Here is a 24010-nt window from a genome sequence, read left to right as displayed (position 1 = left end):
CATTACTTTTGAAATTATATCGAAATTTTTATTATGAGTTCCCAGAGTTCTTAAAAATTTCGACATAATTTCAAAATTAAATTCATTAAATTTTCTGGTCAAAAAATTGAGGCGAACGATTAAACTTAGTTTTTTGTGTTCTTTTCATACCTAAGTGCAAACGGATTTTGAAATTTCAACATACCTACAGGGTTCAAGGTTATACTTACTTTATATTGTTTTGTTAATCCGGACCTGGATTTTTGTTGTGTATTGTAAGTGGGTCGTTCGAATGTCGTAAATAAGTATTGATTATTTTTAAAATGGGTATTTATTTAATAACTTTAATAATTTATTGTTTAAAGTGCTTTAAAAACCTGCTTATTAATTTCAGGGTTCTTAAAAATTTGAATATATTTAATGTCAAAATTAAAGTTAATAAATTTTTGCACAAAAAATCAAAGTGAACCGATAAACTCGGATTTTTGTGGTCTTTTCAAATGTGTAAACAAATTTTGAAAATGTCAGTATACAGGGTGTTGTTTCAAGGTCACAATTACTTTAAGATTTTTTGTTAATCCGAACCTGGATTTTTCTTGTGATTAGTATGTATGTCGTTTGGGTTTTGAATGAGACATATGTGTATCAAATATTAAAAAAATATACCGGGTGGTGCTAAAGTTATGGTTTAGGAAAGAAATGAGCAAAATCGATAAAACACCCTGTAATTCGGATATAAAAGTCGGTAGGGCAAAAAATTTAGTATACCTGGAACGGCCTCGGTGATCTCTATTCACCATTAAAGTATTTCCGTTTCCCAATGAAACACCCTGTATAAAGATTTATGTAATAGATGTATGTGCTTATTGACATTTTTCTATTGTTAGTAAAGCAAATTCTGCCACTGAGACTGAGGTCATGAGGATAATTATTAGTCATGCTATATGTATAACTTCTTGTACTAAACCCGGAGAAGAAAGTATTTAGATTTAAAATTTTCCTGTTAAAAACTGTGCTATCATCCATTTCCCAGCGAGTATAGAAATTATATTTTTATTGTCGAGGATAATAGTACCTAGTATTTTTTAACTACTTTATTTATCTTTTTACACTGAATGTTCAGACACATTTTCTTTTAGAATTGTGTAGGGCAAATCGTTTATTTCCTCCAATAAGTAAATTAGGATCAGAAAATAATAATATTCAGTTGAAATGAACCCAATTTTTTGGTCACCAGTGTATAAATAAAAATGCTTTATATAATATATATTATGCATATCACCACACAACCAAATTAAAATCCAAAAGTTATTAAAAACAATTTATTAATCACATACAAATCGTATAAAATTCAATATTAGCTATAGTTAGCACTACACACAGCTATATACAGTATTGTAGTTATCCCAAAAGCATATTCAGGAAGAATTAGAAGGAGATGTAGTACTGTCAGTTTGAGAAGGCACACCCTGTAAGTTAAATCATTAGAGTAAATTAAAATAACCACATGCTACCAAATATAAGTATGAAATACTACATATACATATACATACAGGTTGTTTCCGAAAAAGGCAACACCGTCTTTAGGATAGTTAATAACTGAAAAATAATTGGGGTTTGCTTAGCAAACAATTTTTGTAAGCTATCCGTTTTCAAGATGCAAGGCGTTGAAGAACAAAAAATTTTACACATTTGTTACGATTTTGCCGAAACTCCGGGCAACATTTTAATGAAATTTAGTTTGTTAAAGAAGTAGTTATTGTGCATTTTTTACATACAATTAAGAATTTTATATTCATCATTGACGCGCATACAGGTAATGGTCTGAATTTTTTAATGAAAAAAATAGTACTCCACTGAGATAATTCAAATTAACAATCATTTTTTAATTCCTCGTTCAATTTGTGACAAAAATGTATCTACCTACCCTTTTTTTCCTACGACGTGCCGTTTTCATGCAAAAAATAAAACATCTTAACTCTTAGGTACAAAGTTTTCGAAATAAGTTTCTATTTGAATTAAAATTTTTTGTTTCTTCAACGCCCTGTACCTTGAAAACTGAGGGCGTTACAAAATTTTTTTACTAAGAAAACCCAAATTATTTTTAAATTTTTTACCTACTCTAGAGACGGTGTTACCTTTTTTTGAAAAACCCTGTAAAAACTGATTTCGGATACTATGTTAGGATTAAGATGTTTTATTTTTTGCATGAAAACGGCACGGTCGTAGGAAAAAAAGGGAAGATAGATTATTGTTACAAATTGAACGAGAACAACACCCCGATATGTATGAGCGGGAACAAAAGGTGGCGAGTCATGAGGGCCTTCACATTTTACTCTCTTTCAACTTGTCTCGAGTAAAATTTCTTTAATCTTTCCTATCGGCCTCACTTGGCCAATTCTTACTATTTCCGACCCTGAATGGCTATTAGGTTTCCGAGGGCAGACGGGTCACTATTTTCTACTTCTATCACTTCTTCTATCAATACTTCTCACCGAATGATTGCCGGCATAAGCAATCCCCCACTTACTGACCAACGGCTTCAGGCATATGAGTTATGGGAAGTACAGAAACCAATTCACGTCTGCTTTATAGATTTTGAGAAGGCGTTTGGTAGAGTTCAACATGATAGGTTGTTTGAATATCTAGAAATGATTGGAATAGACGATAAAGATCTAAGGCTTTTACAACATCTATATTGGAATCAAGAAGCTTCTATTCTGGTAGACGACAAAGAAACAGACAAAATTTGCATTCAAAGAGGTGTCAGACAGGGTTGTGTGTTATCCCAACTTTGTTTAACGTATACTCAGAAATAATTTTTAATGAAGCCTTGGAAGGACAATGTTCGAATCATGGGAGAAACTATTAACTGCGATCATGGCTGAAAATATCGAAGATCTTCAATTCCTTATAGATCGAGTCACTAGAGAATGCTCCAATAACGGACATAACATAAATGCAACAAAGACAAAGTTACTTGTGGTTAGTAAACAAGACGTCGGCCCTATGCAACTAATTGTCAGTGATGAACCAATAACAAAAGTTAACCATTTTGAATACCTAGGATGTTGGATAAACGAGACACTAAATCCGGATGAAGAACTTAAAACTCGTATAGAAATTGCAAGAGGAGCATTTATGAAACTTAGATATATTCTGAGCAACTCTCAGCTGAACTTACAACTAAGAATCAAGTTCCTAAAATGTTATGTGTATCCTGTATTACTATATGGATGTGAAATCTGGATCATGAAGGTTAACATGATGAACAAATTAGAAGCCTTTGAGATGTGGTCGTATCGTAGAATGCTCAGAATATCTTGGGTTCAACGCATTTCAAACAGAGAAGTCTTAAATAGAGTAGGTCAAGGCGAAGGTGATTTAACCAAGATGATAAAAAAGAAAAAACTTGAATATCTTGGGCGTATAATGAGAGGTAGCAGATACAGGATGCTGCAGTTAATACTCAATGGAAAGATCGACGGAAAAAGATGAATTGGTCGGAAGAAATATTGATGGCTCCGAAACCTTCGTCAATGGACTGGCTTATCAGCAGATCAATTGTTACATGCCGCACAAGATCGAGAACGATATCGGCAAATTGTTATGGAAGCTACCCACACCTAAAAATTTGGGCACGGTACTTAAAGAAGAAGAACGAGAAATAAAAAAATAATTTTTAATTTGAAATATTTCTGTGGCGTATTATTTTTTTTTTCTTTAAATAAATGTGACCATTACCCGTATGCGCATCAATGATGAATATAAAATTCTTAATGTCAAAAAATGCACAATAACTTCCTCTAAAACTCTCCAAATTCATTACAATGTGTAAACTTTTTTGTTCTTCAACGTCCTGTAAACAAACCGCCATTATTTATCAGTTTTTTACCTATCCTAGAGACGGTGGTACCTTTTTCTGAAACACCCTGTAAACCGTCGGATTTCAATACGAAGTACGACAATTTTATCACTTTATGCCTTTTTGTGTACTGAAAATATTAAATTTATGAAACAAGCAAAAAGAAAAGAAATTTTGAGTTGAACTGGATTCGTTTTTCTGAAAATCTAATTTTCCTTATTTTCCGCAAATTTTCCAAGGTAAAATTTTTCATCTTCGCGACCTGTATGTCTTTTGTTTGCAAGTTCCTTATTGTGAAAACTAACAAACTTTTAAGTGACATGAAGGAGAAAATCACAGATACTGATCTATTAACATTACATGTTTAGGTGATAATTGACACCCTTACGGCACCAATAGCCCTTATGCCAAAATTTCTAAAAATAAAATCAATACTCCTCTAAATTTTCATGCAGATTTACCTGGGAAATCCGACAGTTTTCACATATTTTACTCTCCTTGAGTTCATCTTTCAGTACTCTCAAAGGCATAAGGGATAAAATCATGGCTGAACTTCTACTGAAATCTGACGGTCTAATATTCTATACTACAATCCTACATAATAGTCCAGGGCGCATCTGTTTTGAGATGGACGTTGAGAGGTTTACTCATATTTTTTGCAGAAATTGCTTGGAATTAACTCATATAATAATAACTGAGTTATCCTCCTACTCAAAAAGGTCATTGTTTAAATAATCAAAATGTCAAAAAATGAAGAAAAAACTCGATTTTTTCTTCGCTTTTTGATTATAACTTTAAAAATATTCACTTCCGAGAAAAGTTGTACTAAGATAAAAATTGAGTAATTAAAGTACCCCGCACAAACCTTATGGAAATTAGGTCCCAGTGGACTTCGTTCATACTTTGGGAAAATTCTCTTTGAAGCATCCTGATAAAAAGTTTTCATGGTCACAACTCAATCGTATGAAGGATTTTCAAGATATAGAGGCACAAACTCGGAAAATTATAAGATTTACTGGGTATTCCAATTCCCTGAGTTACTGGTTATCTGGCAACATGCAGAAGTTTGGATCAAGGAAAAGTACTAGTAATCTAGTATTTTTTCCTGGCTATCCAATGGCGACCTTTACTTTAACCTTGACCTTCAACGGACGTCATCTTCTAGAGTTTCGAGGATTTTCGGCATTAAATTGATATAAACAGATTACTCATGGGTTTTTGGGTTCGCTGAACACGAATATGCCATCATAATTGACCTCCGGAGGACGTGGTGTCCAGGGCCACTGCAAGGGACGTCATCTTCTAGAGTTTCGATGGTTTCGGCATTTAATTGATGCAAATGAATTACTGGATGGTTTTTTGAGGTCACTAAACACGAATATGCCACCAGAACCGACTCCCGGAGCACCTGGTTTCCAAGGTCAATGAAAGGGGCTCCTGGAGTTTCGAGGGTCTTTGATACTACATTAATGTAAACGGATTAGTTATAGGTTTTTGGGGTTGCTGAACACGAATACGTGATCAGCACAGACACAGGAGCACCTGGTGCCTAACACAGGTTATCTTCTGGAGTTAAAAACCTAAGAGTAATCCATTTGATTCCTCTGAAACTCCAGAAGATATTTTGTCTTAGGCACCAGGTGCTCCTGGGTTTGTGCTGATCACGTATTCGTGTTCTGCAACCCCAAAAACCTGTAACTAATCCGTTTGCATTAATGTAGTACCAAAGACCCTCGAAACTCTAGGAGCCACTTTCATTGACCTTGGAAACCAGGTGCTCCGGGAGTCGGTTCTGGTGGCATATTAGTGTTTAGTGACCTCAAAAAACCATCCAGTAATTCATTTGCATCAATTAAATGCCGAAACCATCGAAACTCTAGAAAATGACGTCCCTTGCAGTGGCCCTGGACACCACGTCCTCCGGAGCTTAATTATGATGGATATTCGTGTTTAGCAATCCCACAAACCCATGAGTAATCTGTTTATATCAATTTAATGCCGAAAACCCTCGAAACTCTAGAAGATGACGTCCGTTGAAGATCAAGGTCAAAGTAAAGGTCGCCATTGGATAGCCAGGAAAAAATCCTAGATTACTAGTACTTTTGCTTGATCCAAACTTCTACATGTTGCCAGATAACTAGTAACTCAGGGAATTGGAATACCCAGTAAATCTTATAATTTTCTGAGTTTGTGCCTCTATATCTTGAAAATCCGTCATTCGATTGAGTTGTGCCCATAAAAACTTTTTATCAGGATGCTTCAAAGAGTATTTTCCCAAAGTATGAACGAAGTCTACTGGGACCTAATTTCCATAAGGTTTGTGCGGGTTACTTTCCTACAATATAAGATTGGTTAAAAATTTTAAAAATTATCACCCTTCTTGTAAAATAGCAATAATTGCGAAAAAACAAAAAATCAAGTATTCGCATTTTACGTTTTTTAACCATTTATGCTACACTTAGGACCTTCATATTTTACCCAGAAAAACTTTATGATAAAATAAAACAATACTGTAAATTTCATTAAGATCGGTTCAATACATTTTGCAAAATAAATTTTGCAATCCAGCTTTCGCAAAAAAAATTCATTTTTTCAAAATATTGCAGGACTGAAAATAAAGCAGATAGCAAGTTGAATTTTTTTGCATATAGAAGAATACTGTACCTTTCATTTGCAATTTGCAACATTAAAATCGGTTAACTACCACGGCGTCAGGATTTTTTTTTAAATTAACATTAATTTTTGGTGCTACGCGCAGGACAGCGGTGTTCGATTCACACAAGTTGATTTCCACCAAAATTTCTTCAAATCTTTATCTAATATATTATTTTCTTACTCTATATTTTGTTGTATTTTAATATTTTAATTCCACAAAAGTCAAACTAATTTGATTATTGCTTGTGAAATATTGTATAAACAATTGCATATGTTTAAAAATAATCAACTTTTATTCTCTAAGTTAAAATATGTATAAGAACAAAGAACGTTTTTGCTAAACAAAGTGTTATTTCAAAGGACAGAGTATGTGTTTTTATTTTGCAATAAACAAATTTATTTATTTATATCGAAATGTACTAAAAATTAAAATTTATCAATAATTCTCAAAGGTCATTGGAATGCCCAATCAGAGCAAAAGTATCCGCTGTCCTGCGCGTAACACCAAAAATTAATGTTTATTTAAAAGAATTCCTGACGCCGTGGTAGATAACCGATTTTAATTTTGCAAATTGCAAATAACGGTATTCTTCTATATGTAAAACAATTGCTATCTGCTTTAGTTTCAGTTGAAACTAAAAATACATTTTGAAAAAATGAATTTTTTTGCGAAAGCTGGATTTCAAAATTTATTCTGCAAAATCTATTGAACCCATCTTAATGAAATTTACAGTATTGTTTTATTATATCATAAAGTTTTTCTGGGTAAAATATTAAGGTCCTAAGTGTAGCATAAATGGTTGAAAAACGTAAAATGCGAATACTTGTTTTTTATGGCTTTTCGCAATTATTGCTATTTTGCAACAAGTGTGACAACTTTTAAAATTTTTAGCTAATCCTATATTGTAGGAAATTTAATGACGCAACTTTTATATCAGTGCAATTTTTCTCGGAAATGAATACTTACTTTTAAAGTTATAATAAAAAAAAAAGAAAGAAATCGAATTTTTCCTTCATTTTTTGACATTTTGATTATTTAAACAATGTTTAGGACCTTTTTGGGTGGGAGAATAACTCAAATAACTAATATTATACAAGTTATTTTTAAGCAATTTCTGGAAAAAAATATGAGTCACCTCTCAACATCTAAATGTACTAATATTTTTACAGATGCGCCCTGGTCGATAACTCAACATTTTAAATAATTACAATATTAAGTGCAAACATATTATTTTGGGAATGGGAGATAAGAATAATGTGTCGTTCCATTTCCTTCTATCAAACTCCGTTTTGTGTTGTTTAATTATTCCTTTTTTAATACTCCTCTTTCTAAGGATGTTCTGTGTTTATTTATTTTTATGTGCATTCTTGCTACTCTCAACACCTTCAAAAATATTTTAACACAGCTTTGTGGTTATTCCTTTGTGAGTAGTTCTCTGCTTATGGCTCTCTGGATTATTCATTGCATCATTCCATGGTACAATAAAGTTTCAAAGTACAATTTTGCGCATGACATTTGACAGCTGAGGTCAAGCGTGTGACGTAGCAAAGATCCCTGTGAGCCATTATTTATAATGGTAGTTACTATGTGGATTATTTTGCAAAACTCTTATAATTAACTCGTTTTTAGCGATTTTAAGTTTTTTGGATAGTATAATATATGTGTTATAGTTTTTATAGACTAATTTAAGAACATTTACTCGTTAGTGTCTACAGTAGGAAAAATGAAAGAATACCCATGAACGAACATATAAAACACGCTGTATTTTCCTGTCACCGTGTCACACAAAAAATTGGCCAGCGCAAGTGCATGTAATAATTATTGTTACATGTACTTGCACTGGACAATTTTCTTTGTGACACGGTGACAGGAAAATACAGCGTGTTTTATATGTTCGTTCATGGGTATTCTTTCATTTTTCCGACTGTATATAGTTTTATTTGCTTTCGTGTTCGTGTATTTGTTTGTTTTTGTGTTTGGCGTTTGTACTCAAGTCTGTACTCAAGTGTAGCTACAAATTTTGACTACCTAAATAAATTACAAAGTGATCATCAACAAATTAAGAAGTGGGAAAATAATTTTAAAATTTGTAGCGACCCATTTTTATGTGGATATTACTTTTTTTGTATCTTTAAACAACTGAAATATCGAACTCTGGAGTACCACTTGATCAACCTGTATGTATAATAAACAAATAATAATTAAAAAATGCTTTATAATGGATATCTGTGTTAACAAACTAAAAGTTTCTAAAATATCAGTTTCAAAACCTCGCTAAAATAACTACCCGAAAATCAACAAAATTAAATTAGCTACAAAATATTTTTTATTATTAAATATTATAATAACACAACTTTATCATTTCTTTATAATTACTATAATTAAATTAGCCAAATTATATTGAAAATTTAAAATTAAAAAGTCTTTCCTATAAAACTACATTCAAATATTGCGTGAAGAGGGATCTTTACTACGTCATGCGCGAAAGCGACCGATTTTGGAACATTACGTGCCATACCTGTATAGTTCAAGTAATCTTGTTTATTGAGTTAAGTTCATGTGAGATACCTCTGTCTTCGGCCACTTTCTTATTCTTTTTTTATAATATTTACTATTTCGTCTTGTGTTATTTGTATTTTTGTTTCTTGAAACTGTTTCGTTGTCTTTGTGTGTCCTCTTTTGATTTTTTATCCTGTAGGAGTCTCTTATAGTAAATAGGCCTCCCATTATTTAGATATCATTAATATTTCATAGTAGATTTTTTCTTATGTGTTCTCTCAACATTTTCCAAGTTGTTGTGGATCATAGGTATGCTGTGGATTAATCAAGTCTGTTCCCATTCTCATCATTACTTCTTTTAGTGCTTATCCGTTGCGAATGTTGGTGGTCCTCATGGAAATCTGTATTTTGTACACTGCTGCTCTGGAAAGATTTGTAGTTATGTTGAACCACGTACGTAGATTTTTTAGTCAGGAACTATTCTGCCTTCCTGCCTCGTTTTCCTTTTACTTTTCCATGTAAAATTAGTGGTAGCAATGCTTATTTTTCGCTGTATCTGTGACCGAGGTATTTGAATTTGGCTGCCTTTATTGTGGTTAACAGCTCTTTTTCTGTTTGTATTCTTAATAAGACTTCCTGAATAATAACGTGGTCGGTATAAGATATCTTCAAGATTCGACGATAAAGCTACATTTCCAAAATCCTCAATTTTCTTCAGCATCTGTGCGAGTCCACAACTCAACTCTGTACAACAGTATTAGAAAGATATAACCTCGTAGTAACCTGATTTTTTTTATTATCTCCGTTAGTGGGGAATCTGGTTATGGAATGACTGATTGGAACGCTCAACAGGAAAAAATATAATGTCCTGGGCTATGCAGATGATTTTGTCATTCTGGCACAGGATAAGTTCAATACAACTGTCAGGGATAATATGCAACAGGCCCTGAACGTAGTATCAAAATGGACAAGTTAGGTAGGATTGTCCGTAAGCCCTCACAAATCCAAAATAGTAGCCTTCACTAGAAGGACACAATTAGAGGGAATCGGACCTGTGAATGTCATGAGGATTTCCCTAAAGGTGGAGAGGGAGGTAAAATATCTGGGAGTCTCGGAGTCATAATAGACTCAAGGCTTACCTGGAATCAACAACTAGAACGAATAACCAAAAGAGCGATGGCCACTTTAATGGTGACCAGACGCACACATGGCAGAACATGGGGACTTAAACCGGACATGATGTATTGGATATACAACATGATGGTAAAGCCCACAATAACGTATGAAGCATTGGTCTGGTGGCCAAAGGTGCAGCAGAGGAATGCTATAGAAAAGTTAGGCAAGATACAAAGGCTTGTCTGTCACAGCATAATAGGTGCAATGAGAGGCACACCAACTGCAGCAATGGAAGCCTTACTAGACCTTCCTCCCTTACACGTCACAGTGAAAGGCGAGGCGAGGATGGGATTACATAGACTGCAGAAAAATCAAAGCAAAATTGCAGTTGGCAAAGGACACTGCAGCATCAAAGATATATGCAGGGATCCGATATGGGAGATGATAACAGACCATTCTATCCCCAAATATAAAATGGAAATACCTTTCCAGGTGGAAATACACTCCAGAGAGGTATGGGAAGATCCTGGCAGACATGTTAAGTATGAGGGCCACACCTGGTATACAGATGGGTTCACGACAGAAGATGGTTCGGGATCAGGAGTATATAGTGAGGATAGAAACGGTTCCATCCCACTAGGAGAATATACCTCTGTATGTCAGGCGGAGGTATATGCAATCCTGCACTGTGCACGGATAAACAGATTGAGGACTTATACTACCAAGAGAATCAATATCTGTTCAGACAGCCAAGCGGCCTTGAGGGCTTTAATGAACCCAAGGATAACCTCAAGGCTTGTATGGGAATGCCGTGAAGAACTTGACACCCTGGCGGAACATAATGAGGTAAAACTCATTTGGGTGCCTGGACATTAAGGGATCGCTGGTAATGAGAAAGCTGACGAACTTGCTAGACGAGGATCAGCAACAAGATACTTCGGTCCAGAACCGGCACTGGGAGTGCCCAGAAGCACAATCAGAGACCGAATAAGAGGCTGGATACGAAGACAGTACAAAGAATACTGGGAAGAAATTACCACGCAAAAGCATGCGAAGAGATTTATACCTCAGACATGCGCAAAAAGAGCTGAAGAACTGTTCAAAATGAACAGGAATCAGCTTAAAATCACTACAGGTTTCTTAACTGGACACTTTCCAGTAAAAGGACACCTACACACGATACGACTATATAACGGAGATCTCAGCTGCAGACTATGCAATAGAGAGACCGAGACAGTCAGACATTTATTGTGCGATTGCGAGGCTCTGGACCGTAAGAGACAAGCAATATATGGGGACTGCAGACCAAGTCCGACAGTATATGGTACTAACCCAATGGACCTTTACAGGCTAGTGAAGAGCACTACTATATTGGATTGGGTGTCATGAGAACAAATGGAAGAAAGCACAATAAGCTGAAAAGCAGCAGTGCCACCGGGGTGCATGCACACAGGGCTTCCAGGAAAAAAAACCTGATTTTTATGGGGATTGATAAATGATGCCATTTGGATAGTTTAGCCATTTTTTGAAATGCAGATCTTGCTTTCTGTATTCATACTTTATTTCTACGGAATGGTACAAATTTTCATTGACGTTCGTATCAAGGTATATGTACGTTTTCACTCTTTCTATTAGTTAACCGTTCACAGTGATTCGTCCAAATTGCTGTTCATTCTTATCACATTTTGATGTCTTTATGCTTAGTGAAAGCATAAAGATTCTAGTCATTAACTTCTCATCATTAAAGTACGCTTAAAAATTTTTGTAGAACTTGTTTTAATGGTTTTAATACAAGACATACAAGAGCAGAATTATTTGCCTTTCAGATAGTTGATATGAATTAATAAAAAAATTGGAAAACTACTAAAAACATTCACTGCATTAGTCCATTGATTAAAAATACACTGGTCTTACCAATACAAACCACATTACGTCTACAAAATATATGAAAATTAAAAAATACTTTTAAACAACTATTTTGAAAACATTTTGAAAACACTGTCTCGAAAATTTTTGTAAAATTAAGTTTTTTTCGATTTTGTCATTCGGTAAGAGTTGTTATGTTTATAAATCTTTGTTAGCTGCGCAACACTTAACAAACGGTTTCATAGGCAACAGTCACTTACGGTTTTCTTCTAAATTATTTTGCCACTTTTGAATACACAATCATGAATTCCTATGATTGAATTTCGCTAGAATCGACAAGTGAAAACTTCGAGGTTGCAATTTTGTCACAGAATGGGAAATCGTCAGAGGGTTAACTGTCAAAGTATTTTTTATTACGCGCATCTTGTTTGCGCAGACAGTCTCCACCATTACTTATGCGATTTTTAAATCGTTTAATACATTTCAATGTTCTATTTCTCCTGCACGAATTTTAAGAAGAATACGTCGTCAGTGATATGTATCATTTGTTACCTTTCATTATTATATTTTAACTCTTGCTTTCTCTCTTTCCTCTGTATCTAATTCGACTCCAGGTTCTACTGCTTCAACATTGTCCTTTACTCCATTTTGTCTTCTATTTATTCTTCTCTGTGTAGTGTTTGTCTGTTTTTAGTATTCATTTATAGTGGAATTTATGTAACCTCTCTTTTGAGCTCTGTATGAGTTTCATAGTCAAAATAACGATAAAAGTGGAGACCTGGGTCTATTTTTGGTCACACTGTATATAACAAATAAAAAAATATTTTGTCGTTTTGTATATGCTTTATCTATTTGTATGTTACAAAGTACAATTGTCTACAAGAAACTCCCACGTTCCATGTGAACCCAATTTCTGATAAGCTTAACATGTTTTATGCCATAAATTTGTCCGTTTTTGTTAATTTTATAAATGCAGCACTTCCCGTTCAGCATTTTGACATTACTGTTGAACTAGAAGTTTTTCTGATACCATCATGAAAGAATGCTATTTTGACTGACATAATGGTAAACAAATATGAGTAGGGCATATTAAGAACTATAACAAAATTTTGAACAATACTGCCTGACGCGATAAAATACCAATGAGGAAATTTCACATATCTTCTAGACGTGTATTAATAGTTAGACTTAAATCTAAGCATGATACTTATTAAGTTTAATATTTACCTCAGTTGTTGCTGTTACTAATTTATTTTTAAATTCGTTATGTACAAATTTTAATATCCTTGTCTCGTAAATCTGTCTCTGCATGTATTGGGTAGCTTCCTAAAAAATAAATATGTCGTTGGTATCAAAACATAGAAACTCTTGAGCAAAAAGTTGGATTACAGTCAGTTTCCTTTTTGCAAGCTATGTCTCGATTTCAATGAAGCATTTGACTCAATTGCGAGAGATAAGCTGGGAAATGGATAAAAAACGATTTACTGTAAAGAGGCCGAATTCATTAGACCGAAAGCAGTAGACCGAACTCATCAGACCGAAAAGCACTTTACCGAAACCTCACTAGACCGAACAGTAGGAGACCGAAAAGCAGAAGACCAAATGTAATTACACTAAGCATTAAGATTAACGCACCACCTTAAAAATGGGACATTTTTTATGTCTAGTATTTCCTAAACCTCTTATAGCTTTATTCTTCAAGAATATCAATGTTATAATACTGTTGCTAAACAGATGTGTCATTGTATACCGGGTGTAACACATGTGTGTTTTTTCCTCAGAGTTTGAAAGATCCTGTGGAATATTCTAGCGTATATAAAATATTGAAATTAAAACTTAACTATAGCCTTAGGCTTTCTTAACATTCTGCTTTTTGATTCATTCGCTTATGTTGGATAATAAAAAAGTTAGGTACTTTAACAACTAGCAACGTTCTTCATCAATGCAGGGTGTTTCTAAATAAGTGTGACAAACTTCAAGGGGTAATTCTGCAGGAAAAAATAATGATCGTTTGCTTTATAAACATATGTCCGCAAATGCTTCGTTTCCGAGATACGGGATGTTGAATTTTTTCTTACAAACTGACGATTTATTTAAAAGTAAAAGATGGTTTTGCTTGTTTTTGATTCAGAGGGATGCACAATCGCTGGACAGCTGTTTCCACTATTTCAGGCTTTTTCAACAGCGCTAGCGTGCACTCCTCTGAATCGAAAAACAGCTCAACCATCCGAAACATTGCCGAAATTGCGGGTGGGATAGGACGAGATGTCGAACGAAGTCTTATTTTTACGAGACAAATTGCTAATGCCACTGCTGAATATCAGGCTGAATTGAAGCAATTTTTAAAAACTGCCAAGCAAGAGTTTATTCAATTCTTTAAATCATTGTCTAAAGTTGAAGATCATATTTATGTAATTAATCAATCTGTATGGTAAATCCTTCAATTAAACTGATTTTTTAGGTATTTGCTTTTTTATTTCGTCACCTAGGAACTTATCCCCTATAACCCTATATAAATTACCATTCCATATTCACGGTTTCCGTATTCGCGTCGCGGCATATTTATGGAACGTATTCGCTCTGAGCGTTAACAAAGTGTTAAAGCAAAATCGACCGACCTGCTCATGGTGGCGGTTTTTTGAAATTTCATCAGGACGCTTTGTGTATGTTTAAATGAGACATTTAAAAAAATGCCGTGCCACGCTAGTGATATTATGTATTAATATAAACAGAAAATAAAAACGCACTTAATCTGATATAAATTCTTCTATTTCCAATATTGATTATCAGTTTGATTTTGTATACATAACCTCACTATCGCAGTTTATGTCAATAAATCTTTATTAACGAAAAAGAAAATATTTTTGTTTCACTATAAATTACAGTATAAATTAATAACTAATGAATTCTAACAATTGTATTCGGTTACTATCACTACAAAATAAAATATTCAAGTTTAACACATTAATCCCATAAGACTCAATGTTAAAACGTCCTGTCAAAATCTGACAGCGTATCATGTGACTGTAAGTAGAGGGGAGACGCACGGAGCCAATACCCCGCGAATAAAGAGCTTCTACTGTATACACAAACAACAGTGCAGGACTTATTATGGGTAATCCTCTAAACACGGGCGTAGCCAGGGGGGGGTTTTGGGGGTTCAAACCCCCCCCCCCCCCGAAAAGTTAAGATATTAACATATTTCAAATTTTTATTATGAATATAAAGGTTATTTTATGTAGTTTTGGTCGTTTTACTTTTTTGAACCCCCTCCGAAACTAAAACCTGGCTACGCCTGTGCCTCTAAGCCCATTGCTATCAGATATATTTATGAACCAGCTTGAAACAACAATTTCTAAACATCCCGTAGTTAAACAGTTCTTATATACGTGGAGATACGTGGATGATATACTAGTATGCTTTACAGGAACTAACAGGCAACTTGACCAATTTCTATTATACATTAATTCACTTCATAGTAATATTGAGTTTACAATAGAAAACTTTCTAGATGTAACAATTACCAGACTACACAACAAACATGAGTTCTGCGTATATCATAAATCTACCCACACTGACACAACTATACATAATTCATCATCCCATCCTACACCACACAAATTAGCAGCCTACCCTAGCATGATACATAGACTGACAGAAATTCCCATGTCAAAAAATAACTTTGAAATAGAACTGAACATCATTAAACAAACAGCAGTAAACAATGGCTATAACGAACAAACAATTAACAAAATTTTAAACCAAAAACTCCATAAGAAAGTCCTGAAATTAGTCTATCCACCACCACAGAAAGAACCCAGTACCTTCTGCTTTATCACATATACTGGCAAGATAACAACAAAAATAGCCAGATATATAAAAAAGAAAGGAACAACACCAGCTTTCAGAAGTAACAACAACTTGAGCAAATATATTAAGAACAATAAGAGCCGAAAGAGAAAACAACTACAGAATGGTGTCTACAAACTGACTTGTGGTGACTGTCCGAAAACTTACATCGGTCAAACTGGCAGAACATTTGACAAACGGATAGCAGAACACAAAAGGGCTTTCAACAATAGAAAAACAGACACTTCTACATACGCACTTCACCTTCTAGGTCATAATCATTCTTTTAATGAAGAGTTTCAAATTCTGCATATTCAAAATAAAGGCTTTAAGCTATCTTTATTAGAATCTATGGAAATTAATAAATTAAAAAATACAGATATAATTCTGAATGATCAACTCGAGACAAACAGCTCTCCACTCCTCAACCTCTTCAGTTAAAGACTTTAAAAAGGCAAACACATAGTAAACTAAATCACTTGAGAAAGTCACTCTGCCTAAACAGCTGTAGTCACATAGTTATAATAATTTTTGTGGAAGTATAGAAAACAAACGTTTTCAGTGTTTTATTGTTAGATATTTCGTTGTATTGATTGTTGGCAGTTTAAATTAGCAAACAGTTAAAATATAAGAATAGTATTAAACAATTTTTAAAATGTTAACTCTTTTTTATTTACCCTTCTTGGTTGGAAGTATGTGATGTCCACCTTTGGTTGTTTGGAGTAATATCTCATGTTATCCAACATAGTCTCATCATCTGGATAGAACAACAGGTAACTTGCTACCGCTTGGCATGCGGCTTTGAGATTGCCCACTAAAAAATAAATTCTAATATAATACATTTTACAATATACATAATACATTTGCGATTCTACTATGCTAACTAAGCGATCTAGAATGCACCGACGATATCTGCCTATTAGGACAAAGGTTCCAAGATGTGGCCGACCAATTGGAAACACTTTCCTCTGAAGCCAGTAAAATAGGTTTGAAAATCAATATTAATAAAACCATATCCATCAGAATCAATGCAAGAAACAACATACTATGCAGATTGAAAATGTGGAAAATTTTACGTATCTTGGAAGTGTCATAACAGAACGCGGAGTTACGGAAGACTATTCGTATGAGGATACGAAAACCTAAACAAGCATTCAGCATGCTCAACCCTGTTTGAAGGTCTGGCTAGTATACTACAAAGACAACGATCCGAAGATTCCAGTCAAATGGCATGTCTGTTCTATTCTACGAATGTGAAACCTAGGAAGTGACAAAAACGATTACAGACAAACTATATGTCTTTGTTAATAAATGCCTATGAAGAATAATTGTTCATATTTTCTTCCCTAACATCATCAGAAACGAAGATCTGCTACATCTGACCGAACAAAAGAAGGTAGAAAATGAAATTGAGTCCAGAAAGTGGGGTTGGATCCGTCACACACTCCGAAAAAAATAGCTCGAGTATTGAAGATACTGCCAGAGAGTGGAATCCCCAAGGAAAAAGAAAAGAGGTCTCCCAGCACAAACTTGGAGGAGATACAACATGGACGAGATAAGAAGTCATGGAAAGTCTTGGAATGAGGTGAAGCCCTTAGCGCGAAATAGACCTCGATGGAGCGTTTTCACTGAAGCTCTATGCTCCACTTAGGAGTTTAAGAACCTTATTCAGTGGGTCAATTTTAAAACTTACAATGGGCTATATCACCAACAAAAGCTGATATCGAAAAATGCTTGAAACCGTTTCTAGGATAGTAAGGGAGAACTAAAATGACATGAAAGAGAACTCACCTCCATCAACCCCCTAGGCCCCACCCACCACAACCAAAAAAGTTTAAATTGCAAACCCCTACTTGTGATACATCATTGAAAAGACTATAAAAAATGCTATCCAATGGCATAAATAATAATTATAAAGGGTGTTAATATCAGCCGACTTACTATGACTTTTGTATTTGTAATGCTATCTCCCGGACTATTATTTTGAATGATTAGTGTCCGTCGGTACTTTTTTTGTTAAACAAAAACTTAATTTGCCGTTTTTGCAAAACAAGTTGAAAACATCTGTTTTTTTTTGGGTACTGTCATAATATTACTATTTGAGTATTATTCAATAATTTTTGGTTTATTTGAGACTTTTAAATGTCATTAGTTCATACATACCTGAACGCGTGGAGATCATTTTCATATTTTCCTCCCAGAACCAGTGTTATTTACGAACAGCTCAAATATTTAATGAAAGGCATCCGGACAAAAGTGTAAGTCAATGTGTACGTCCGCGATTTAGTTGAAAAGTTTAGAGAAACGGGATCAGTGCAAAATAAAAAAAAGGGATGCCCCAAGATTACTGAATGAAGCATACCAAATTGAGGTCCTTGGAAATTTTGCAATAGAGCCTACTGCATCAACACGTCTAGTATCTGCAATGACAGGACTTTCACATGAGTCGGTTAGAAAGGTGTTGAAATTACATAAGTTTCACCCGTACAAAACACAAATTCTTTAAGAACTAGGCGATGATGATCCAGACCAGCGAATTGAGTTTTGTGAACTCATGACTGAAAGAATTCGCGTTGAACCGGGAATGTTAAAAAATATTTGTTTCACTGATGAATGTACTTTTACGCTGAATGGTAATATAAATAAACAAAACTGTCGGTACTGGAGTGATGCGGATCAGCATCGATTCAGAGAAAGTCACACTCAATATCCTGAAAAAGTGAATGTTGGGCAGGAATATTAGGCGATGCTATAATTGGCCCCTTGTTCATACCAGGCAATTTAAGTGACGACATTTATCTCGATATGCTGAAAAACACCATCGAACCTTTAATTTTACATGGATTAGAGAACAAAAGAGACGACCAAGGCAACCTAGCTCTAGCTAGACAAAGATTTGCTGCACTTCCAACAAGATGACACACCTTCTCACTATGCAGCTCCAGTTAGGCACTGGTTGGATACTAATTATCCAAACAAATGGATTGGAAGGAGAGGTCCTATTGAATGGCCACCGAGGTCACCAGACTTACCGCCACCTGACGTTTTTCTATGGGGTTACCTCAAGTGAGTTGTTTATAAAACTCAACCTGCGTCACTTGAGGAATTGCGAGAAATAATTACGCAAGCATGTCGCGCTATTACTAGAACAACATTTGCCAAAGTTCGTGCAGAATTTGAAAATAGGCTGTATTATTGTTTACAAAACAACGGAACCCACTTTTAACATTTAGTTAATTGACATTTTTAAAAAATTTGTAGTTCAACAAAAACCTCATTAAATTTTCAATTGAAGCCAAAGTTTCACAATTATTGCTTCACCCTGTATAAGTTATTATTTATACTATTGGATAGCATATTTTATAGTCTTTTCAATGATGTATCACAAGTAGGAGTTTGCAATTTAAATTTTTTGGGTTGTGGTGGGTGGGGCCTAGGGAGTTGATGGGGGTGAGTTGTCTTTCATGTCATTTTAGTTCCCTCTTACTATCTTAGAAACGTTTTCGAGCATTTTTCGATATCAGCTTTTGTTCGTGAGATATAGCCCATTGTAAGTTTTAAAATTGACACACTGTACAGGGTGTTAGTAAATAAGTATGAAACATTTTAAGGGCTAATTCTACATGAAAAAATAATGCCGGTTTGTTCTATAAACATATGTCCGCAAATGCTTCGTTTGCGAGATACGGGGTGTTGAAATTTTTATTTCAAACTGCCCATTTATTTATTGCTCTAAGACCAGTTGAGCTATGAAAATAAAATTTGGTGAGTTTTAGGAGGTAGTTATTGCGCATTTTTCGACATACAATTAAGAATTTTGTATTCATCATTGGCGCGCATACGGGTAATAGTCTGAATTTTTTTAAGGAAAAAAATAGTACGCCACTGAGATTTTTCAAATTAAAAATTATTTTTAAATTCCACGTTTAATTTTTGATAAAAAACCTCTCTTGCCTTTTTTTCCTATGATGCACCGTTTTTATGCAGAAAAATAAAACATCTTGGCGCGTATTTTTCATTTCTTAATACATCATCAAGAACTATCCAATATAATAATACTAAACTAGAACAATAACAGAAAATATTACTAATAATATTTCAACTAGGTGCAAAGCTGCAAAAAATGTTTAAAATGATCTCCTTTACATGTAACAGAAGAATTTTATGTTCATCATTGGCGCGCGTACGGGTAATGGTCTGAATTTTTTGAAGAAAAAAATAGTACACCACTGAGATATGTCAAACTAAAAATCATTTTTGAATTCCTCGTTCAATTTACGACAAAAAATCTTTCTTACCTTTTTTTCATACGAGGCGCCGTTTTTATATAAAAAATAAAATATCTTAACGCTTATAAAGTATTTGAGGTAGTTTCCATATGCATAGAAACTTAGTTCAAATACTTTGTAAACGTTAAGATGTTTTATTTTTTTACATAAAAACGGCGCCGCATATGAAAAAAGGCAAGAAAGATTTCTGGTCGTAAATTTAACCAGCAATTCAAAAATGATTTTTAATTTGACATATCTCAGTGGCGTACTATTTTTCTCTTAAAAAAATTGAGACCATTACCCGTACGCGCGCCAATGATGAATATAAAATTCTTCTATAACCTCTAAAGAAGGTCATTTTTCACATTTGTTGTAGCTCTGCACCTAGTTAAAATCTTATTAGTAATATTTTCTGTTATTATTCCAGTTTAGTATTATATTGGATATTTCTTGATAATGTATTAAAAAAAATGAAAAATACGCGTCAAGATGTTTTGTTTTTCTGCATAAAAACGGTGCACCATATGAAAAAAAGGCAAGAAAGATTTTTTATCATGAATTAGACGTGGAATTTAAAAATAATTTTTAATTTGAAATATCTCAGTGGCGTACTATTTTTTCTTAAAAAAAATCAGATCATTACCCGTAGGCGCGCCAATGATGAATACAAAATTCTTAGTTGTATGTCAAAAAATGCGTAATAACTACCTCCTAAAACTCACCAAATTTCATTTTCATAACTCAACTGGTCGTAGAGCAATAAATAAATTGGCTGTTTGAAATAAAAATTTCAACACCCCATATCTCGGAAACTAAGCATTTGCGGACATATGTTTATAGAGCAAAGCGGCATTAATTTTTCATGTAGAATTAGCCCTTAAAATGTTTCATACTTATTTACTAACACCCTGTATATATTGAGTGAGTCAAGTTCATTTGAATCTTCTGAATTCTTACACGTTAGGAGTTGGATAGTCTTTATGAAATCTTCAATTCCTTCATAGATCTTTTGTAAAGAATAGATTTCAGTGTGCTACGGCAATCAAACCAAACCCAGCAACACATACGAAAGATCAAAGAACTGCATTTATAAAATATCTTGTGCCCAGTGCCGGCGCTAGGGTATAAGGTGCCCGCCTGCAAAACTAGCAAAGGCGCCTCCCCCCCCCCCCCCCCCCACCCATATACACACAGATACTCGTACAGCCCCAGCCTCGGGGACATTATGTGGGTATGTGGGTTCTAATGGAACAGTGAGACCCACATGTCCGAAGATCAAACCGGTCACACTGCGTAACCTGGAGTTGTACCTATCTGACGGCCCATAACCTGGAGTGATATCTATCTGACCCCCAAGCTATACCACCATCCCCCTCCCGTCGCGGTCGCAGTATATAACGAATGCGGAGTCTTTGTACTAAACACTTTGTACCTTGGATGCCCTGGGCCTCTGTTTACCTCGGTTTACTTTATATGGTTAAGCCACCTGATTTTAGGGGTAGGTAGCTGGAAGAGCTTTTCGCCTTATTAATGCTTGATTTTAGAATTGTGTCCTAAAAATGTGTGTTCCGGGCACCGACTAAGTCGGTGTCCCGCTATCCGCAAATGTCCCCGGTAAATAAAGTTTGGTACAGTTTTATTGGACCCATCATCTGACAAAACAACATCATAGAGGAAATAAAAAATGTAGTATATCAAAGTGTGTAAATAATTTATTTCTTTAGCTGAGCGCTTTCGACATAAATGTCATCATCGGAGCTAATGGTCAATTGTTAAAAAAGTACCGCTACAAAATTGAGGTGTTAACATTTGCATCTTGTGAAAATAACTTTTGGTTGGATATCCTCCGTACAACCCCAAACAGCAAAAACAGAAAAACGGCCACATTACACGTTACACAAACACAAAAAGAATTTTTTCATGGTATAGGTATCACCCATCCATTGTTGGCCTAGTAGAAACAGCTGACTGACTTCTACTTCTACTAGGCCAACAATGGATGGGTGATACTGTAACAAAATAATTATTGACCTACCCTCGTATACCAGCTCCCGCCTCCGCACAGACAGAACACTATCGATGTTTCGAGATACGCCGATGCAGCGCCGATGACGTGCAAGCGGTCACATGGACATAGCTGGAGATATATAGATATTTCTGGAATATCTGTATCGCATATATAAATAGGACATATTTGTAAATAGAGTTAGTCTTAAGCTAAAGTTTGTAAAGTAAACTTGTATAGATAAAAAATAAAGTCGTATATAAATTACGAACCGCTAGTTTTATTGTAATTAGAAGTATTACAGTAAATAACCGCTACAGTGGTGTTAACGGTGTGGAGTGTAAATAAATGAAAAGTGAAAAAAAGACTTTTGAACTTTATTCGTCGGGAATAATCGGAGTGCGTTAATTGTTCGGTATTCGGAAAGACTTTTGAACTTTATTCGTCGGGAATAATTGAAGTGCGTTGATTGTTCGGTATTCGGAAAGACTTAGACATTTTGAAAAGTACGTGTGTGCCGACCAAAGATGTTGCTACAAGAACTGACCATAAAACAGCTCCGTGAACAATTAGAAGAGTACGAATTAGACAGCAGTGGGTGCAAGATAGTCCTACAAGCACGACTCAAGGATGTTCTCACGAAGAACGGAGATGACCCAGAGACGTTCCACTTCCAGTCAGCAGAACAAGCAATCTTATCGAAATTAAAAACTGTTTCTGAAACGATCGATGATACTTCTAAGATAAATAATGAGAAATTCGAAACCATTTCTCAAAAGATCGATGAAACTTCTAAAAAAAGCGACGATAAATTCGAAAACGTTGCTAAAAAATTTGACGAGACTTCTCAAGTAATTAAAGAAGTTTGTAGACAGAGCAACGAGAAATTTGAAAGTGTTTCTCAAGTAATTAAAGACGTTTGTAGACAGAACGACGAGAAATTTGAAGAGGTTTCTAGAACATTCGATAAGATACAGAAAAGCGTAGACGACAGTAAAGAAATGTTAGAAGAGAAGATCAAACAACTAGAGACTATGGTAACCAATACGAAAGTGCTACCTTCAGTTAATGCAGTAGTTTTGGCCGTAGAAGAGAAGATCAAAGAATTAGAGAGCATGATAACCGATACAAAAGTGCAACCGTCAGTTCATGCAGTAGCTTTAGATCCTGTAGTGAAAGATGAACTACCGAGAGACGAAATGTCGCACAATATCAGATTCAAATTACCACCATTTGATGGAAAGTCCTCTTGGTCCATATATCTTAGACAATTTGAAGCTATTGCGACCGCCAATCATTGGACCGAACAGGAAAAGGCTGTTTCCTTGACTGCTGCTTTACGAGGTGATGCTGCAGATATATTAAGGTCAATTCCCAAGGGTCAAGAAAATTGTTACCAGACCTTGTTCACTCGTCTAGAAAAACGCTATGGAGATGCCCATCTACAACAAGTATACAAAGCACAACTGCGAAGTAGAAGTCAACGAGCAAGTGAGAATCTGCAAGAATTTGAAGCAGATGTGGCTCGTGTGGTGCGGTTGGCTTATCCAGAGGTGCCAGACAGCGTTTTAGAAGAAATTGCAGTAGATACCTTCGTCAATGGGCTGAAAGATAATGAACTACAGAAAGCTTTACGACTAGCAAGACCGAAAGTTTTAGATGAAGCACTTGCTATTGCATTGGAACACGAAACGGCTAGTCAAACTTCACGAGGCCATAGAGTAAGAACCATTGAAGAAAGTGACGAACACAACGATGAACGTCTGGAGGAAATTATACGGAGAGTATTAAGTAATCAGATGCCAAAGAGACGCGAGCCTAGATGTTGGAATTGTGGAGACGTAGGCCACATTCGTCGTAATTGTAAGAAGATCGTACAGCCGTCGGAAAACTAGAGCGGGTCG

At 35.0% G+C, this 24010-nt stretch overlaps 1 protein-coding gene across 1 annotated transcript in view; it reads right to left on the bottom strand.

Annotated features, from left to right (window-relative positions):
• Positions 1-24010, bottom strand: part of LOC126893009 (prolyl 3-hydroxylase 1-like) — a 142279-nt gene that overhangs the window by 31260 nt on the left and 87009 nt on the right. Inside the window, exons 5-7 of the mRNA XM_050662946.1 lie at positions 16508-16644; positions 13209-13307; positions 1401-1448 (exon numbers count right to left, since the gene is read on the bottom strand). Coding sequence (XP_050518903.1) covers positions 1401-1448; positions 13209-13307; positions 16508-16644 — 284 coding nt within the window. The remainder of the gene's footprint in view (positions 1-1400; positions 1449-13208; positions 13308-16507; positions 16645-24010) is intronic.

The sequence above is a fragment of the Diabrotica virgifera genome, chromosome 10 (assembly GCF_917563875.1).
Source record: "Diabrotica virgifera virgifera chromosome 10, PGI_DIABVI_V3a".
In the NCBI taxonomy this organism is placed as follows: Eukaryota; Metazoa; Arthropoda; class Insecta; order Coleoptera; family Chrysomelidae; genus Diabrotica; species Diabrotica virgifera.
This window is presented reverse-complemented; position numbering and strand designations above follow the sequence as displayed.